Genomic DNA, 20367 nt, shown 5'->3' with positions numbered 1-20367 from the left:
AGAAAGATTTGATATTTTTCAGCCTCATCAACGTTCAATATGGCAGTCACAATGACCATTTGATAAATATGATTATGCAATTATGCCTCAGACATCACCTGAGATTGCAGTGTTGAGCAGTCTACTACCCCCGATTGACAGCCCTTCTTGGAGGCAGTTAGTGTTTACTCAGGAAGCAGAAGTGGACCATCCTGTGCTGTGGTAGTAAGTTTACCACAGTTGATCTGGATGGCGTATGACAGGTTTTTGGTATATTAAGGTATATATTATATATAAGGTAGCCACCTACAAGGATACACCACATCAAAATGACCTTTGCTGTTGACAGGATGATAAACCCAGCAAATTAAAACACACAATTAAATCAAGTTCTTTTAATGGCTACAAGGTTGCATTTCCTAAAAATGTACCCAATCTAATGTCATGCCAACCAAGTGTTTTTCTGTCTGTCTGAAATCCCAGATTGCCTCAGAAATAATTGTAACATATAATGCTGTTGAAGACTCGAGTTCTGAGTACATGAAGTACAGCATAGCCAGCTCCTATTTGTACTGTTTATTCTGAATGTTTGCTTGTCAGTTTGACATTATACATGTGATATGACATTGCCCAGAGTTCATTTTGAACTGTCACTGTTTTGTTGTTACTACCGGTAATTACAACATCCAGATTGTTACCATGGTTACATCTATCATATTGAACAGTTTTGCTAGGAATTATAGATGTAGAAACTCTAAATATACCTTGATGAAAAACAAACTGATGAAACATAAATTGAGGTAATTAGGAAACAGGACTAAAGGCAGAATGTGATCCCTTGGATTTAACAGATGTGCCTTTGAATATATTTAGAATTCAAAATACGTGTTTCAGTCCTAGCTAATTCAGTTTGATTTGATGATTACAGTATATTGGTGTATATTACTGTAGTTATGTGTACTGTGGCCCCTGGTGAACACTTTGATATAAGGGTTGGTAAACTTGCTAGTATACTTTATTAGTAAACTGTTCTCATGTACAGCCAGCTCAAGCTCAGCTGACAGGAAAGCAGTCCTTTAGTGGATTCCAAGTGGACAGAAATCTCAATACAGTCTGTATACATATGTACGTTTGTGATTGTTAGTCATGTGTTGGCTTTGCCATTTTCAGCCAATGCAGCTTTTTAAATATCCAAATTTATGTAGTTTGATTCTCACCATATTTAGTAAATGACAATGTAGATTTTTATTTGATGTCTTGAAATGGAGGAAACTTTGTGTATGATACCTTATATGCTTAAAAATCATATTTGATTCTGTTATAGCTCAAATCTCTATGTATTCCAATTAATGATTTTGTAAGTCATCACATCACTTGGATACTCTTATTGCTTTCTACAAGAAACAAGACATGATACATAGATACCTTTATATGTAAAAGGGACAAACAAGCTATTTTGTAAAAAGTGGAACCTCAAACAACTCTCCACTTCACAGTGAATGTAATGGAATGGAATCTGGCCATCTTTATTCAATAGAAGTAAAAGATTTGAAAGCTGTTGTTTTGAATTACGAGTTTGAATATAAACACGTTTTAATATTTCATCCTTTTATGATGCTATATGTTGAAATCATATACTCTAACAGTTCTATATGATAGAGGTGTGGCTTTAGAATGATAGGAATACGTAGGTGAAATTTTGACAGGGCAGTTACTGCTGTGATGCCAGTTTTTTTAGAGGAAGTATTTTGAAACACTTACATTAAGGAGTACTATGGCACATATAATAATATATGTTATTAGTTAATATTAATATTAGTTAGCTGTATTTACCAGGTGTTTATATTTAACACAGTATGAGGAAGTCTCAAAATATCATTCTTGCATAACCTGAAGTCTTCACTGTATATATCATGTGTATTGCACAGTATATCCCCTGGGGAAAAATTCTTATAATGCAGTTAATACATGCTTGGCTTTGATTGTGCACCTTACACATATTACCTGCTTGCACTTGAGGTGGTTTTGTGTTGTTTAGCTTTTATCCAGTAAGATCACCCAGCTGGCTAATGAGTATAGGCAGTGTCTTGTACCTCACTGGAAGGAAACAGACTGTTGTATATGTATATAGAGTATAGGGTACAGCATGCCTGATCCTGCCACATATATGTGATAGCATGTAAACTGTTTATGTTTTAGGTAAAAGATGGTAACAAACTGAAGTGAGAAGATTGACTTTTGTGAAGACTCTTTGAAATAAAAGATGGGAACATTTAAGACACAACTTCTTTGGGAGAGCATAAACAAGGGTGACCTTACAAATACCATAAATCTCCTGGAAAATGGCACCATTAATCCGGAGGAGAGAGATGAGGTAACTATATATGTAAAGGTAATGTAAAATGACAAACCTAGAGGAGAGAGACGAGGTAACTATAACTGTACAGGTCATGTTAAAATGACATCTACGTGAAATAACGCTCACTACAATAGGAAATTTATTTTGTAAACAAGATTCAATTCAAGTAAAAACATCCTAGAAATTTACTGAAGGGGCGGTCCATGATTATAGGATATGAAATTGGTAGATTAAGGTAACATAAGTGTAATTCAATATTAAGATACCTGATACAACAGATCAAAGTAAGGATGGTAATCTGTGAATGAAAGTCTTATTTATATTGAACTTAAATTCTATCAACTCTTTGTGGTCCAGATGGAAAAGCTCTGGAAGTTGACTTCTCATTCAATTATGATATTTGAGGAAGTTTGAATGCTGGTGCCCAAGAATGGTCAAATGGTTGATAAAGTAACATGTATACAATGTCTTATCGAGGAATCACACCCTGGCAATCTTGATAAAAGGAGAGTGGACTATCCACAGTGTCTGATGATGACATGTACCCTGTCACCAAAGGTAACATTTGTTGAAAATATGTGGTTAAATGTTGTAGAATGGGAGGACTTTTCTTATGCTGGCCTCAGAGACGGGAGAACTGAACATTGTCCGAGAGCTGTTGGAGTATGTGGACACAAACGCTGTTGATAATGTAAGTGTCATTCATGTACAATAATACCCCCCTCCCTCATTCCCTACGTACTCTCACAGTTTATACATGTTTCCAATAATTTGTTATGCGAGCAACAACTTTTAAACAGTTAAAGGTATCTGAATGAAAGCTGTAAATATTTATCATCCACTGACAAAGTTAAGTATTCTCACAATGTAATTGGACTCACCAAATAATTTGATTCTGCGGTATTTGCTATGTCATACAAAACGTACCTACATTGTTAACAGTAACACAAATAAACAAGAATAAAAGACTTCCTCAATTTTCATTTTTGGACAGCCAGTCTGTCACAAAAAGCAGCAGGTACACATCTTTGCTAATAAGGAGAGATATGTGTTGTTGTTCACTGAAACAAATCTGTAGGTAAATGTTTAATATGATCTAGCAGAACAGTAATTGGCTAAAGGTTTCCATTTTTATGTCACCTGACCCAGGATGACCTATAGCAATCATATTCCATCAGTTGTTATACACTGCATGTAGATTTCTTTTAGATTTTAAACTTTTTCTTAAATTCTACTTGTAGAATTTAGCTGAAACTTGCCTGAAATAGCTCTGAGATGGTCCTGAGCAAGTAGTGTCTTTTTTTTAGTGGTTGATACAAAATCCAATTTGGCTGCCATCCTGAAAAACACTTTTAAAACTTTTTGATTTTCACATATTCACAGTTGCCATTGAGCTGAAAGTTGGTGGAGATGTAATGGCATTGTCAAAAGCTTAATTTTACCTTCCTAAATTCAAAGACTTATTTCATAAATCCAGTATGTTTTGGGTTTTAGTTGTGAATATTGATCATTGTTCCAGTAAACTATACAGATTAGTTTTGATCCTCAACACTGAGAAATTAAGCAGGGGTACTACACAGATAGTTGTTAGATCCTGTATCAACAGTATATAAATGTGCTTTTTCTGTAGGACAACTGGAGTGCCTTGATGTGTGCTACTAAAGGTGGACACTTGGAGGTTGTCATAGAACTCTGTGAGAAAGATGCCAACATAGAGCACAGAGATATGGTAAGTTTGAATGTTAATAAGCAGCACAGAAATAGGAGTAGTAAATCTTTTATGCCTAATACCAAATGGAAAATTTTACAGATGTAAAAAAGGAGAACAAAAATGTAACTTACAATTTCATAATCAGTTTTAATGTTTGTAAGCTTACTGAATTTATGGAGCTCTCCATTTTGGTATTCCCATACTTTTTGAAGTGCATTGGTGAACATTGGCGGCATTGCTTCACGACATTCTATTTATAGAATATAAATATTTATATAATAGCAGGAAATGAAAACTGAAAAAACACTGGCTCAAATCACTGGGCAGAAATGTTTTACAAACCTCTACAATGTTCCAACTTTGATAGCATCAGATTACTGATGAAGTACAATTTATAATTGTTAGATGGGTTGGACAGCTCTGATGTGGGCCTGTTATAAAGGCTGGGATGAAATAGTCAGCGAGCTGCTGGACAGGGGAGCTAACTGTAACATCAAGGCAGAGGTAAGTAAAACAAGCTTTGTCATGATTACTACCTTCTGTACCTTTTGTTGATAAATAAGTATGATTTAGTGATTGAATTAACCAATCATATGTCCATTAAAGAAGGCAAATTCTGTGTCCTCATGAAGGTGCACTTGTTGTTTACTTAGAGGTACAATTGATAATGGAAAAGATAATATAACTATTTTCAATATGAATAAAAGTACTTGAATTATGCAGAAGCCTTGATCTTCATATCATAATGTAATATAATATAATTATAATGTAACCTAATATAATAATATTGGACACAGGCATTGAGCCTATATATCCAGATCAGAGTTACAAAGAATCTTGAAATTTTATCACTTACACACCTCTTATAGACAATATTTCAACAGAACATGCGTCTGATTATAGTTCAACATGACATGCCTGTCTTGGGCAGCTGGACGAGGTCACACAGAGATTGTCAAGGAACTGTTACAGCATGGAGCAAAGGTCAACATGGCAGACAAGGTCAGCACTGGATCTGAAATTAAGGGATCCTTATATGCAAAAAATGTGATGATTGTATGTAAGGACATGAGGTGAAGGTCAACATGGCTGATAGCATTGGGTTCAAAATTTAGGAGTAATATATACATAGAAATGTGATGATTGTGTGTTACTTAAAGGGATCAAGATTAACATGGCTGACAGTGTTGACATACTGAAATATGAAGATATATGGTGAATTTCCAAACTCTCATTATTCATTCAGTAAATTTATATATATTTTATATATATTATATATATATATATTTATGAAAATATGACCCTCCTTGTAACAAAATTCTGATGTCACAGTATGGGACAACTCCTCTAATCTGGGCTTCAAGGAAGGGATATCTAGAGATTGTCGAGGCTCTACTTCAGGAGGGAGCCAATGTGGACACCACAGGCATGGTAAGGACGTGCATGTTATTGCCTATTGAACCACTTAATCACCAATATTGTTAGACACCAATAAAACAACTGACTTCATTTATTGAAGAAATATACACAATTCATGTGTAAAAATATAACCAATTATAATCTAATTGAAATGATGAATGAAAAATTAGTTTTTTTGTTTTTGTTTTGTAAATTGAAATGTTCAAACAATGGCAAGTATAATTTAATACTAATCAAACTAGAAAAAATATCAATACTTGAACTGCTGATTTGCTAAACCCTTCTTCCATCCTTGGTAGAATTAATGTTATTTTCATAATTGGTAATAACTGTCTCCAGTTTCACAAAAAAATCTTAAATTCAAGTTAATATTTTCCTGATTAAACGTGGTCTGTTTCAAATTTAAATGTTAATAAAGATTGAACAGAGTGTAAAAGTATTCCTGGCAAGGTGATACGAGATCCACTTATTGGTCAGGTTCATAAGTAGACCAGTGTCATATACTGAGAAAAAATTATCTTCTACAAAATTCACAGACAAGAGAGAATAAGGTCTTCGAAAAAGATAAAGAAGAGGTTTGTAACAAAAAGATATAAAACACATGGTTTCTTATTTTTCAGAATTCCTGGACAGCTTTACTGGTGGCAACCAAGTATGGAAACTCTGAAGTGGTCAGCCAGATTCTGGAGTTTGACCCTAATGTCAATGCTGTTGATAAGGTATTTTTATTGTACAAATCACAAAAGTAAAACAAATTGTACCAGTTACCTTGATTTGGGTGAGATTTGTTTCAAAACATATCATAAAGTCCAGAGTTATTTTAAGATTTCAACTTTTTTTAACCTTAATATTGAGTGAACGTCACCCTTGATCAATATTCCCAATATGAATGAATTGTCGGTAGGAAGTCTTTATACAAATTCCTTGCCATGTAACTGATGAACAAAGATAAGGTCTTTACATCATGTTTTACCGTAAGCCAAAAGTAATACTGGTAACTGTAAAACATGATTTAATTGTTCTCTAAATCATTTGTTTTAAAGGATGGCTTTTCAGCACTGACCATTGCAGCCAAGGAGGGCTATATAGAGACAGCACATGACTTGCTGGCTAAGGGTGCTTATGTTAACATTGCAGACAGAGTAAGTGACCGTTCGTCAAAACCTTTTTTCTCCTTCCTCTTACAAACGTATATGTCAAATTCTTATGTATTTCAGTGTAGACAATTTGACTTAATGTGATGTTATTTTTAGGAAAAAACAACTTACTCAACAGAATTGCTGATAGATACTTAAACAAAGATGTAGTTGTGCTATATGTAGTTCTGATTCAGACTGTCTTTTAAGTCTGTGACTTATTTATTTTACCCTGAGATATTATAGTGAATCTTCCTAATATCTTCCTGCTTTATTGATTATTAAACCAAACAAAACTTCTCACTTGCAGGCTGGAGACACCATCTTGATCCATGCAGTAAAGAGTGGTCATGTGGAGATTGTACGAGCCCTTCTGAACAAGTATGCTGATGTAGATGTCCAGGGTGCGGTGTGTAGCTCTCTTTATACATTGTTCTGGGTCATTTTTAGACTGTGTATTTACATTTTAGAAATATACTCTTTAAAATAAGCAGTTAATTTTTCATAAAATCAAAGTTGATAGATGATGATTCATTAATAGGCATAGATTAATTAACTCCTTCACAGTGTATGAATATGAAAAAGATCTGAATGATGGAAGTCTGAATTATGTTGCAAACACTTTACACATGCAGATATAGTGGGTTTATTACTTTGTTGGAAATATTGATGATACCAATGTGAAGCTATTTGTTTCTAGGAAGGAAAGACAGCGACCTATTGGGCAGTAGAGAAAGGTCAAGTGGACATCCTTCGATCATTGCTTGATAACAATCCTGACCTTGAAATCAGTACAAAGGTAATTTATTGAATCAGGCTGTAAGTGAATCAAAATCCTCTCGGTTTGTCATCTGACTTAGTGTTAAATATTTCTTTCTTTGTATATCTTACTGTAATGCTCTGTGACAAATTGTTCTATGTGTGTGGTCCAGCATCTGTAAACAAGCCTTGTTTATTGTATGTTATGAGAAGTACTTGATAGATATATCTGAAACTTGACATATAGGTCCCCTTGGTCCCTTGTGTCCAATCAGTTATGACTCGTCAAAACAAAATGGCAGCCATCTTGGATTTTGATAATATAAGTTTATTATCCAAAGTTTTTTAAAAGCTCTGGAGGGGTATTCCTGAATCTTGATGGGTAAGTTCACCTTGGTCCCTAGTTGTGCCTTTTCATTTTTTAATCTGATCAGGAAAACAGAATGATTGACATGAAAGTACTGAATGGATCTTTCTCAGATTTCATATGTAGATTCCCCTAGTTGTATCATTAATCCATAGTTGTACCGTTTTGATTTTGATCCAGAAAATAAAATCAATAACACACTACCATCCAAGATTAGACATTAAATTTTTTTATCACTATTACTTGAGAGGAATGACATTGGTCAAAAGGAGGAAAATGAGGGAAAGGTCCAACTTTTAAAGAATAAATAAAGATCAAACAATGATGTCAAGTTCCACCATGGATCTGTTGAAAATTTGAATTTGTCTGTGAGATTGATGTATTGAGTTTTCCTGTTTTGAAGTTTTCAGATATCTGATAAAATAATTGTATTAAGTGAAAAGAAATATTTTTTACAAAATATTAATCTGTCTCTCTTGGCACTATTGTTAGGAAATCGTTGGTAATTTTAATTTCTGATCTTTTGTTTGATCTTTGTATGAAATGTTAGAGCTGCTTTGTATTAAAATTCTAGAGATTAAATCATGCTACTGGTATTTTTTAAGTTTTCTAGGCCTTCTACATTAGCAATTTAGCATATGACAGATTGGAAATTAACAAGGATCATATCCAATAGTGTACTTCATCCCTTCACAAAATCTCATGATCATGGTGCCGAGCATGGAATGCATGTCAGAGATAGAGCTCTAGATTTCTATTAGAATGTTGTATTTTGAGTTACGAAAAAATAAAATATGTTGAATACCTTGTACCTTTTACTTTCTCATTTGTCCATTGATGTTGGGTTCTGAGTCATAATGTCTTGGCTGATTTTCTATGCAGGATGAGGATACACCCCTGATGCGAGCTGTGAGGAACAGAAATGAACAGTGTGTCCGTCTTTTACTTGACAAGGGTGCAAAGGTGTCAGCTGTGGACAAGGTAACTAAAATTTTTCTGTAAGGAAGTTAAACCTCAAACAAACCAAAGTTTTATCAGATGTCAAGGTAACTCATTTCATCATTTAGAACAGTTACAGTACAAGTGTTGCTGAGTTAGTGAGTAGTTGGGATAAAATAGGTAAAATCAGGGTTCTGAACATTCTGCTGTAATAAGTATACAGGTATATATGTTAAGTCAATGCTTGTCATAATGACCATGTGAAAATATCCAACTGGACATTTAATTTTACAAAATCATAATCATCTTGTAGAAAAGTTGACAGATATTGTACATAACCAAATCCTTCTTTCAGAGAGGTGACAATGCTTTACACATCTCACTGCGTGCGAGGAGTAAACGTATCACAGAGCTTCTGTTGAGAAACCCTCGTAATGGTCGCCTGTTATACCGCTCAAACAAATCTGGAGACACACCCTACAACATTGATGCTTACCACCAGAAGAGTATCCTCACTCAGATATTTGGCCATCGTATGTACACTTAACTAAAAGCAAGAATTGAACAAATATCATTTGCTTATTTAACATTGGGACTTTTTCTATCAAAACTTATTTCATTTAGTTTTTATCTATCTGAATAGAAGTTGAAAAGAATGTTGACTGAAACAGATCCTTGAAAATATTTATTACTTTCTGTAATAGATTCCAGGAAATATATATATTACTTTCTGTAACAGATTCCAGGATATATATATATATATTACTTACTGTAATAGATTCCAGGATATATATATATATTACTTTCTGTAATAGATTCCAGGATATATATATATATTACTTTCTGTAACAGATTCCAGGATATATATATATATATTACTTACTGTAATAGATTCCAGGATATATATGTATTTTTTAATGTAACAGATTTCAGAAAAGCTACATGTAACTTACTGTAACAGATTCTTAGATATATATGTACAATGTAGTATTTATTGTAACAGATCCTTTGAAATGTTCCTTCCTCTTACAGATATATATACATTATTGCATGTCAATTATCACAGCGTTGTTGAAGTTTAAGTCACACTAATCTTTGATATGGATGTACTTTGTTTAGGAAACCTGAACGCTAATGATGGTGAAAACTTGTTGGGTTACAACATTTACACAAGTGCCCTGGCTGATATACTTAGTGACCCAGCCCTAAACACACCTATTACCGTGGGACTGTACGCTAAGTGGGGCAGTGGAAAGTCCTTCCTTCTTGGCAAGTTACAGAGTAAGTAAAGGACTTCTCCCTTGTTTTAGACTGTCATATATACCTACTTACCAACACATCTTAATTAATTATTAAGTTATAAATGAAAGTGAGGACTATTTTTTTTCAATGAAAATTACCGTTAAAAAAAACAAAAAAACGGCATGTTAATGAAAAACCGAGTATTTCAGGATAAAAATCCTAACATTACTCTATTTTAAAACTGTGATGCTTTACTACTTTGTTATCTTACTCCAGATGGCCATATATTATGCATGTATATTATCAGAAATTTTCTGTGACCAAACATAAAGATTGTCAGAATGGCATGCTATCTAGGGAAGGCTGGACTTGATATACTTTTTGATATTGCAGGTGAGATGAAGTCATTTACTAAGGAGAGTGTAGAGGAACACTTCACTCCGTTCTGTTGGGCTTTATTCTTCCTTGTTTTTATCCTAAATACTATCATTGGTGTCACCATTGCTCTGATCTGGGGCTGGCAGTATGGCCTAGGGGTCTGCCTTGGTTTGTTCCCTTTACAGTACTTTGGTCTGGGTAGGTATATCACTTAGAGTTTGTTTTCTTTTTGTTACCTCTATAGTAGGTATATGTGATTACCTTAATCTAAGTATACATATAAATAAAAAAAATAAAAGTAGAAAAGAGGAGGCACAACACACATGGATCCGCTGCATAGTGCATTGTTTAAATTACATCCTACGTGCTGACATGTCTATGTAGACTTTAAGTACATGTACCTTGGTCTTTATATCCTTGTTATTTGTACTAATTTATGACTTAATTATCCCTTTTTTGGGAATGTCAATGTGTCACATCTCTCTGTTTTTAAGGTAACTGGTAACATCTTTCAAAAATGTACAATTTATATACCAGTGCATGTATTCTGTAGGTATGGTGTACCATCTTGCCCAGAAGTATGAAACACACGTTGCAGTGTTGATCAGTCTTTCATTGGGGAGGAAGATGTTACTACTCAAACTACTACTTAAAGTGTTGTTCTGTATTCCTGCTCAGTGGCCACAGCAAGTCAATGACAGCCACACAGTCAAGTAAGTCCTCCTCATCAACTCATATTGCCTCCCAACCACTGTATGAATACTCACCAGTCTTTGTGTCTGTCTTTGTCTCTAATGTGCTCATACTGGACTGTACAGTACTTTGGGGATATTTAAGATCTAGTTGTATTTGGGCTTGTTTGTCACTTGATTTGAGTGTTTGTAAACAAGAACTAGTTTATTTTCATATGTCATTTTGTTTAAATATCCTTCATCAAATTTATGGGTTACACCTGTAAATGATTTGTACCTTTCCATTTTTGAATTTGATTGTATCAACATGGATAGTGATATGTCCATGTGTTCATGGCTTCAGTCAGAATTTAAATTAAATATATACATGAAATAAATCAAAAGAATTACCATAAGGATATACAAACATGGGTTATGATGGTGTATAAAAGTACCTGTGTAAAAACTAGTTGTTTGTATTATCAATGTACATGTGTAATGTATACATATACAAAATAAATTTATACAATCTATCTAGATCTGAATCAGGATAAATAAATTTGACATTTAAATGTTGAAGATGTTACCGATCAAAGGAACAACTGTCAAAGTAAAGAAGTGAAGGACATAACAGTGAAAACACAAAAAAACCCCAACCTGTTTAATAAACAGCCCTTTCACACAAAAATGGCAAATATTCTTACACCAATTTACATGAGAATATCAACGCACAACAAATATGTAGGTGGAGACCTATACTGTAAGAAATTATTTTGTGTATACAGGTTTCTGTTTTCTGAGAGCACTCGTCTGGTGAGTGTGGGAGGAGAGAAGTCTTTGGCAGCCATGGTGGGCACACTAGGTGATGTTCTGGAGCAGGAATATGGAGTTCTTGTGGCAAGGCTCTTCAGGGTGTTCAAACCAAGCACCGGCAGTAAGTTAAATCAATTCATCACATAGTTTATATCAATATTTTACAGGCCAGTGTCAATTGTTCATCAGGTAAAAGAGTAAAGGTTTAAAAAAAATCCCCTGATATTTTAAGTAATGTTAAGAATCATAATATTGAACTGTTTTATTTTGTTGTTCTGTGTATGGTGTTGTAACAGAACTTCTTCAATACTTCTTTTTAGTTAATGGACATGACATATTTCCATTAGAGGACTTAGGAAAAGCAGCAGTCACAGTATTTTGTACAAAGAATGCTGGTTTTCTACATAATTGGATATTGTATAGATGGTTTGTCTGACCCTCTGGAGGCACAGGGGTGGGGCCAATAGGGGAAACAAATATTAACCTTTAGAATTCCTTTGCCTTTGGTTTGGATATCGCAATTTCAGGGAAATAAAGCCAGATGAGCAATACAGGCTTTGTGAGATCTCTTGTCTTGTTTGACAGAAATATATACTGGGGATTTAAGTTGCTATGGTCTATTTTCTTGTCTTGTCTGACAAACAGATATATACAGAAAGGTTTAAGTTGCTATGGTCTATTTTCTTGTCTTGTCTGACAAACAGATATATACAGAAAGGTTTAAGTTGCTATGGTCTATTTTCTTGTCTTGTCTGACAAACAGATATATACAGAAAGGTTTAAGTTGCTATGGTCTATTTTCTTCTTGTTTTACAAACAGATATATACAGAAAGGTTTAAGTTGCTATGGTCTATTTTCTTGTCTTGTCTGAGGTTTAAGTTGCTATGCTGTGTTGTATATACAGAAAGGTCTATGGTCTATTTTCTTGTCTTGTCGTACTTTCTGATTGTGATCATCGTGATGCTGTGTATAGGTATATACAGAAAGGTTTAAGTTGCTATGGTCTATTTTCTGCTGGTATATACAGAAAGGTTTAAGTCTGACAAACAGATACAGAAAGGTTATCTGACAAACAGATATATACAGAAAGGTTTAAGTTGCTATGGTCTATTGTCTTGTCTTGTCTGACAAACAGATATATACAGAAAGGTTTAAGTTGCTATGGCATCTTGTCTTGTCTGACAAACAGATATATACAGAAAGGTTTAAGTTGCAACACAGTGTATATACTGTCAAACAGATATATACAGCTGTTGCATGATATATATACGTTTGATATATACAGAAAGGTTTAAGTTGCTCTGGTATGTTTTCTGTGGGTTCAAGTCGCTGTGTTGTATTCCGTACTTTCTGATTGTGATCATCGTGATGCTGTGTATAGGTGTAGGCGTCACACTGCTGGTTACAAATGGCATCGACAATGACAACACAGTGTCTGTCAATGCTGCCATGATAACGTTTGCCTCTATTGTGGGTCTGTCAATCATCAGTAATGCTTTCACATGGGGGAAAGCTCTGTTAGCACTGCTCCGCTCACAACAGTCAAGAATCAACCAAGCTGCTGACAAAATAGATGTTATCAAGATGGATGGCCTGATGCAGAAACTCAAGTATGAAGTGACGCTGATGACTAAAATGGTAACTTGTATGGATAAGTTTACGAGTGGTCAAACTCGCCTGGTGGTCATTGTTGATGGGCTGGACAGCTGTGAGCAGGACAAGGTCTTACAGGTAAAAATTGTTACTAAAAAATCAAACTCCTAAGACCTTCCCAGTAATGTTTTTTATACAAATAAACAATGAACATGATTACCAAGGTCCTATTTGAAATATTAATTCTGTGCCCTAAGCTTTGTCTGATTTCCACGATGGTGTAGTATGTTTTATCGATAATGTAAGTCCTCCTTAATAAGGTGATAATGGAGTAAATATCATCACCAAAAATAAAATTATATTATTGTTAGAAAAGAAAACCCTCACAAAATAACAAAAAATGTCCATTGAACTCTCCTATTTTGCCAGGTGCTTGACATCATTAAAGCCTTGTTCTCGGATGACGATTCACCTTTCATCACCATTCTTGCTGTGGATCCGAACATTATCATAAAAGGCATCGAGTCCAACCTAAAGCTGGACATCCATGACTCGAATGTTAATGGGTTTGACTACCTTAGGAACTCGGTACACCTTCCGTTCTACCTGCAGAGTCAGGGCATCAAAATAGAAAAACAGGACATGGCAGGGAGCCCCACCCCTGGGGATGAGTCACCAACTAGGACTAAGGTATGGGCAAAATTGTATAAGGAATAAGATAAAATCCACCTACTAGGAATAGGGTAAACTTGAAGTTGTTTGAGGAACATGATTAAATCAACCTACTAGGAATAGGGTAAACGTGCAGTTGTCTGAGGAATAGGATTAAATCTACCTAGTAGGAATAAGGTAGAGGTGAAGTTGTCTGAGGAATAGGATTAAAATCACCTTCTAGGGATAAGGTAAGGGCAAAGTCACCTAAAGAATAGAATTAAATCTGTCTTCTAGGCATTAGGTAAGCACATATTTGAGGAATAGTTTCAAGAGAAAGTGTCATTTGCTCCTACAATAGGTAAAGGGAGCGATAAAGTTGTACAGGTTGTCAATTTTTTAAAAAGTTGTCTGAAATTTATAATGTATAACCTGGTTGCTTATTCTTTGAAGTTATGTAAAACTCATCTGTATTAAAAATAAGCTGCTTATCAGCCACTAGGAGATCCAAACCTTAACACAACATGTGTCATTGCGTTTTCTTTTTAAGAGATAAGGTATACTTTTAGGAACAAAATGTCAGTACAATTTTGATATAATGTAAGATTCATTTTACAGACTTATCAGCATCAAGATTCTGTCTGGTCATCCTACTCCAGTCTAGATGGTAAAAAACGAACATCTTCACGCAAGGATACTGGTAGTCATGCTTCTAATCTAGATATAACCCACTCCCTGACCAAGAATGACTATTTCAGTGACATCAACCCTCGCAGCATGAGGCGCCTCATGAACATAGTGGCTGTTACAGGTAAGAGGTGTCTTAAACTGTGATCTCACATCAACGAGACTTAACATGTACATGTAATGTTAAATAGAAATTTGTGGTCTGTTGTTTGTGATTCTTAACCCTATAGTTGATCATCAGTTATCAAATTATTTGTTTGATCAGTGGTGACTGGATAGTGGGAAAAACCAGATTAGTGTTTTGCTGGAGGATGACATTGCTAGAAGTCAGACAGAATCACAGTGGTACTGTTTGAATCTGAAGAGTCACATTATCTTAGAGGGTTGAAACACAAGTAATGGAAAAGTACATGGCCTTCCAAATGTATGCTACTTGGAATCGTCAGAAGTGTACTTTAACTACCAGGTTACAATGTTTTTTCACAACATGCCATATAAAATTGTGAAAGCTATGGAATATTACAGAATTAGATTTAGCTTCACAAAATATTTCTGATTGAGGTATACATTTAAAAATCTGAATTCTGGAATAAAATCATTTTCAAGGTGCCTATTAAGAATTCATTTTGATATTTTGGTACTGAAAAAAAACTTGTTAGTTAATTTGAATAAAAGTGAAATATATTTGGTATATTTGTAGGTCGACTGTTGCGTGCCTACAACATAGACTTTAACTGGCATCGTCTGGCTGCCTGGATCAATCTGATAGAGCAGTGGCCCTACAGGGTGTCCTGGATCATTCTCTACTTTGAGGAAAATGAAATGCTGGACTCTTCAGTAACTCTGGCCTCACTTTATGAAAGGTAACAAAAGAGAAATGTTATCTCCACTAAGACAGTCACATAATAGCTACTTCTGCAATTGATCTCAATTCATCAAATTTTGTTTTATCATTCACAATCAATTCACATGCATGAAATCCTGTAAATTCAAGTAACATGTATTTTGTAAACCTGTAATGTATAGTAATATCAAATATCATTTGTAATTACCATTCATAAAGTTCTTTGATATCAAATTCACAACAAATCTTTCACACAATCCTGTCTTGTCAAATGTCACAAGACAGGTAAGATTTTCCATGTTTTGACCTAGCCTATTGTGTAATCTCCAACAGGTCATTTATACTAACTAAGTTAAAGCATCTAAACTTTAAAGCACATCGATATCAGAAATTTGGTTGTTCCAATTATCCTTTGTTTCTGATCATTGTCTGTCAGTTCTCCTATGAACATTTTACGACCACTTTGTCTTTAGAAGGACTAGATGAATTCTAGTTATACCTGTGCAATTCTGATTTGAAAAACGATAACAAGTTACCAAAAAACCATTGTTTGGTTTTGAGAGGCAACTGGTGCTGACTTTCCAGCCATTATAATTAGTTCCTCTTGGCTGTCATGTCCTATTAGTTTTATTTTTAAGTCATCTGAAACAAAGTCTCATGATGACCTGTTGCAATTATCGTCTTTCATCTGGTGTCATGCATTGTTCTTCTTGAAGAATTGACATTTTCAACTTCTTCAGGAAAAAGCTTGAACCAATTGAAGAGAAAGTTTACTATAGAATATATTGTAAAAACTATATCTTTGTACTTAATTCTTTCAATTCAAACATGGTTTGAATCCTCAACAGGGGAGGGGAGGTAAAGTTATGTACATTTTACCTTTGCATTACATGTACAGCGTAGTTCAAGATTACTTCTATGACATGTTAAAAGAACAACAATAAAGCATTGATAGATCTTAGTTGACCTCTAAACCCTTGAGCCTCTTGTCTTATTATTAATTAATACTTGTATTTGGTTATTTCACAGAGTGGTAGACAGTATGCCATCGTCTCGGGATATTGAGCCCCTGTTGGAGATTGACCGTAACGCTCGTAAACTTGAAACTTTCCTGAGAACAGGATCCAGAAGTAGTCCAATCCTCAATGTCGGTGACCTCAAAAAGTTTCTTCCTTGTGCCATCAACCTGGATCCTTATCTTCGTAAACTTATCAGAGGTAAACTTCTAATGTTCAGTGCATTGTGGTAAAATATCATGGTTTTAACCATTCATGGAAATTACACCAAAATTTTAGAACAACTTCTTAAATGAATATCATGGTGATGAAGTGGAGATGTGTATATATTTATAAACATGTTCTGTAATATCCTCTGTTTTCATTTTACCAATAAAGCCTTCAGTATATATGTATAGATTAACTTTGATTTTCCTCTCACACCAAGAATATAGTTCAGCAAAGAATATAGTTCAGCAACAGTTTGTTACAAGTGTTTGTAAGAAAAGTTTACTTAATTATTTCTAAACTGATTTATACAGAGATGCAAAAGAATACGGATCTGTATGGGCAAGGAAGCCCATTCCCTGTGAATAACCCCAAACCTGGCCCTATGGCTGGCCCAATGATGGGACCAATGGGAGGGCCGTTGGCAGGCCCAGTCCGTGGACAAGACTCGCAACATCTGCAGCGACGACAAGTATCACGGGCCCCCGGAGCAGGGTTGTCATCCTACTCAATGGACAGAAGTCTGCCCATGGCACCTATGCCGTACCCTTCTTATCCAGGCATGTTTCACCCACAGGCCTACATGGGGATGTCTTACACCCATCCATGTCAGAATCCCTATACTTTCAACTCACAGAGTATGGGCATGGACAGTGTTGATTCAACAATGCAAGTCAAAGTGGAGGTAGGTGCATCTATGTTTTTTGATACTGTTTGATTATGGAAACAACTGAAGAAATTCATAAAGGACAAATGATGTTAATATATATAAAAGGTTTGAATTTGCTGTGGGTAGAGGTGATCTTTTTTATACCTACTGATGCTACAAATTTCTTTGCTGTGGTAAGTTGGCAACCAATGATCTTTAAAGTGCACTTCTTCAGTCACAAAGAAGATAATAAAATTTCACTTGTGATGAAGCTGCTCTTGACCAGAGAAACATGTAATCTGAAAGAAGTTCATTTAGTGCTGAAAATCATCGCAGGAGAAGGAATCACTGCTGTATAAATCCCAGGAAAAGAGAAATTCAGTGCTGTATGAATTCTTAGGGTGTAGGGGAAATGTTTCAAATTAATTATCTATTAAGCTAAATTGAATCTCAAGATGAGACATTTTTAGCTCTTGGTCATGGTGCTATATTAGCCATCAATTTGTCTGTACCAAATCTAGTGACTGTATTACTTTACACTGAAAAATGAAACTTTCGTTGCAACTTTTGAAGAATTCCACAGATGAAAAGACAGAAAACATTTAGTATTATAAAATTGATCAATAAAAACCCGATAAAAGATTACAGTATCTAAAACATTCTACAAACACATTGTTTTCCTACTTTCAGGGCTTTGAGGAGAAAAAGCTGAGCGTGCTTGGTGTAGAGGAAATCTGTGATATGGTGTCAAAGATCAAAGGAATAAACAATTCTATGTTTGAACAATATCAGGCCTGTATTCATGACAACAACATTTGTGGACTGGTCCTGTCAACCTGTGACCTTGGAGAACTGGGTAAGGTCATCCACATGAAATTTGGAGATTGGCAACTTTTTAAATCTGCTGTTATTTCAATGAGAAAGAGAGAGGAAGAATTGTTAATATTAGAAGAAGAACAGTTAGAGGCGATGTCTTCCAGTAGAGATGTCAGTCCAGAACATAATCTGGACAAGACAAGCGGAGATCAGGAAACCATGGAAACAGGTGTAGGGAAAATACCCAGTGAGACTTCGTATCAAAATGGGAAAAAGAAATCAATACTAGTCACAGGTGAAAGTGTCAGACGGAAATCTAACCCACACTCTATGGAAAGGAAAAAATCAGTTCAAATCAGTGATGATGTGATATTTTCTGGCTATCAGGACCAGCGAGGTATGGGGTCATATCGTCCTTCTCTAGTTAAACAGGACTCTGTGTACAGCGGACAAAGTCAACGATATACACCTTCTGTGGATAGCGACGAGTCTAATAGAAGTAAATCCATGCTCCGTTCTGACAGTCTGGCAAAGCAGATGGAGTTTGAAACTGGTCTCCTACACAAGGCCATGATGCATTTCACAGAGGAGGACCTGGATGAGTCGGAGGATGATGATTGTTTACTCCTCAACTCTCCAGTCAAGTTCGGACTGGATGATTCTGATTTTACGTCAATAGAAAGTCCAAAAAAGGAGAGAGATCCTCTTCTAAAGAGCAAAACAGAAAAACAGACAAAGAATAATGCTGTAGGAGCTTTATCAACCAGTGTGGAAAAACTGAGTCGGCTGTTTACTTCAACTTCCTCTTTGTCCTTACCTAGTAGTAGTCCCAGTGGGAACCCCCAGGAATTTTCCACCACACCTTTACTTCCTGTAGGAGGGGGCTCTACTTCCACATTTCCTAATGACTCCGTGGACATTGTGAATGAAATGAGTTCTCAAGGAGCAACTTCCTTAGGAGCGGAATCACAGCTTCCTAAAGATGTGAGGACTTTAAAGGAGAGTGTTGAAGCTTTTATGGCGTCTTCTGAGGACCAATCTCCTATAGAACTTGCCCACAAAGGTTCCATCCAATTCAAACCTTGTAGATCTGATGAACACTTAATGGAAATTGAAGATAAGGAATCTAATGTATAAGAGACTGATACATAAGACCTAATGGTTTGCTGTTTTTAATTATTGATAAAGGATATACTAGGGTAGGTTTTTCTTTGAAAGTTGTCAAACTTTGTTGTAATTTTAACTGGCTTTTCAATCCGAATCTTAAAAAATCAAAGTGACTTGATGAAAAGCTAATTTCTTTTATAGATGCTTTATAAAATTTCACAAATCAGAAATACCATCTTATAGACATTTTAATGGAAAAAAATCAGTAAACATACTTAATTTGGCATAATTAAATTAGATCATTGTCATGTTTTGCCAAATGATTTCAATGAGAAAATTTGTGTACCCATAATTATTACTGTATAATCAGGAGCAGAGGTAGATGGGCTTATTAAGTTGAATGTAGTAACATTTTGTTTTGCTTTTATTAGAAAATAAGGAAATATTTCATGTCTGATTTATATTACAATTGCCTGATTGTTCCAGGCATAAATTAATAATAATGTGACTGAGCCAAACTATGCCAGTGTTGTATAAAATCGGTGAATGTTATGGTCAAAATCCCAAAAAACAGAATAACTTAGCATAATGTGATAGATTGTAATTGCCAAAATGCTAGGCTTGTTGGTGTATTAAGCCAAGTTTGTAATTGTCAATAGATTTATTATAAGACCAAGTTTGTAGTCATAAGACTTATAAGGCCTGTGTTATATCATGTTCCAATTTTATTAATTGGAAATACTAGAGACACTTTCATTTGAATTATTTTTATGTATATCTGCAAGGGGACCAAGGATTTCTATGAATGTTCATAGGGGTATACTATGATGTATGTATCATATGTATACAATCAATATATTATTGAAAGTTTGATAAATGAAAACTTTGAACACAATTATCTATGAAATAGAGTGATGTGATATTTTAATTTTTGTCATATATTGTGATGCTCAAAATGATTTATTGATCAAAAGGTACCTACTAAGATAATTTTGGTGGTGAACAAATGTGTTTGTGTGTTTA

General features: G+C 34.9%; 1 protein-coding gene across 1 annotated transcript; it reads left to right on the top strand.

The window, feature by feature from the left end:
- Positions 1-2242: 2242 nt before the first annotated feature.
- LOC132560260 (kinase D-interacting substrate of 220 kDa-like) lies at positions 2243-19420 on the top strand. Its single transcript, XM_060224923.1, has 24 exons — positions 2243-2353; positions 2934-3029; positions 3969-4067; positions 4455-4553; positions 4953-5051; positions 5382-5480; positions 6089-6187; positions 6512-6610; positions 6915-7013; positions 7305-7403; positions 8613-8711; positions 9025-9202; positions 9789-9950; positions 10305-10487; positions 10843-11002; positions 11746-11894; positions 12359-12374; positions 13094-13505; positions 13797-14057; positions 14637-14829; positions 15406-15568; positions 16579-16766; positions 17087-17457; positions 18112-19420. Exons 1-24 carry the CDS (start codon positions 2243-2245, stop codon positions 19372-19374), a joined length of 4797 nt encoding a protein of 1598 aa, XP_060080906.1. The 3' UTR covers positions 19375-19420.
- The last annotated feature ends 947 nt before the right edge of the window (positions 19421-20367 follow it).

The sequence above is a fragment of the Ylistrum balloti genome, unplaced genomic scaffold (assembly GCF_031769215.1).
Source record: "Ylistrum balloti isolate Yb309-2 unplaced genomic scaffold, AGI_CSIRO_Ybal_v1 Utg371040, whole genome shotgun sequence".
Classification (NCBI taxonomy): domain Eukaryota; kingdom Metazoa; phylum Mollusca; class Bivalvia; order Pectinida; family Pectinidae; genus Ylistrum; species Ylistrum balloti.
Note: the sequence above shows the minus strand (reverse complement) of the source record. Positions and strands in the feature narration are given on the sequence as shown.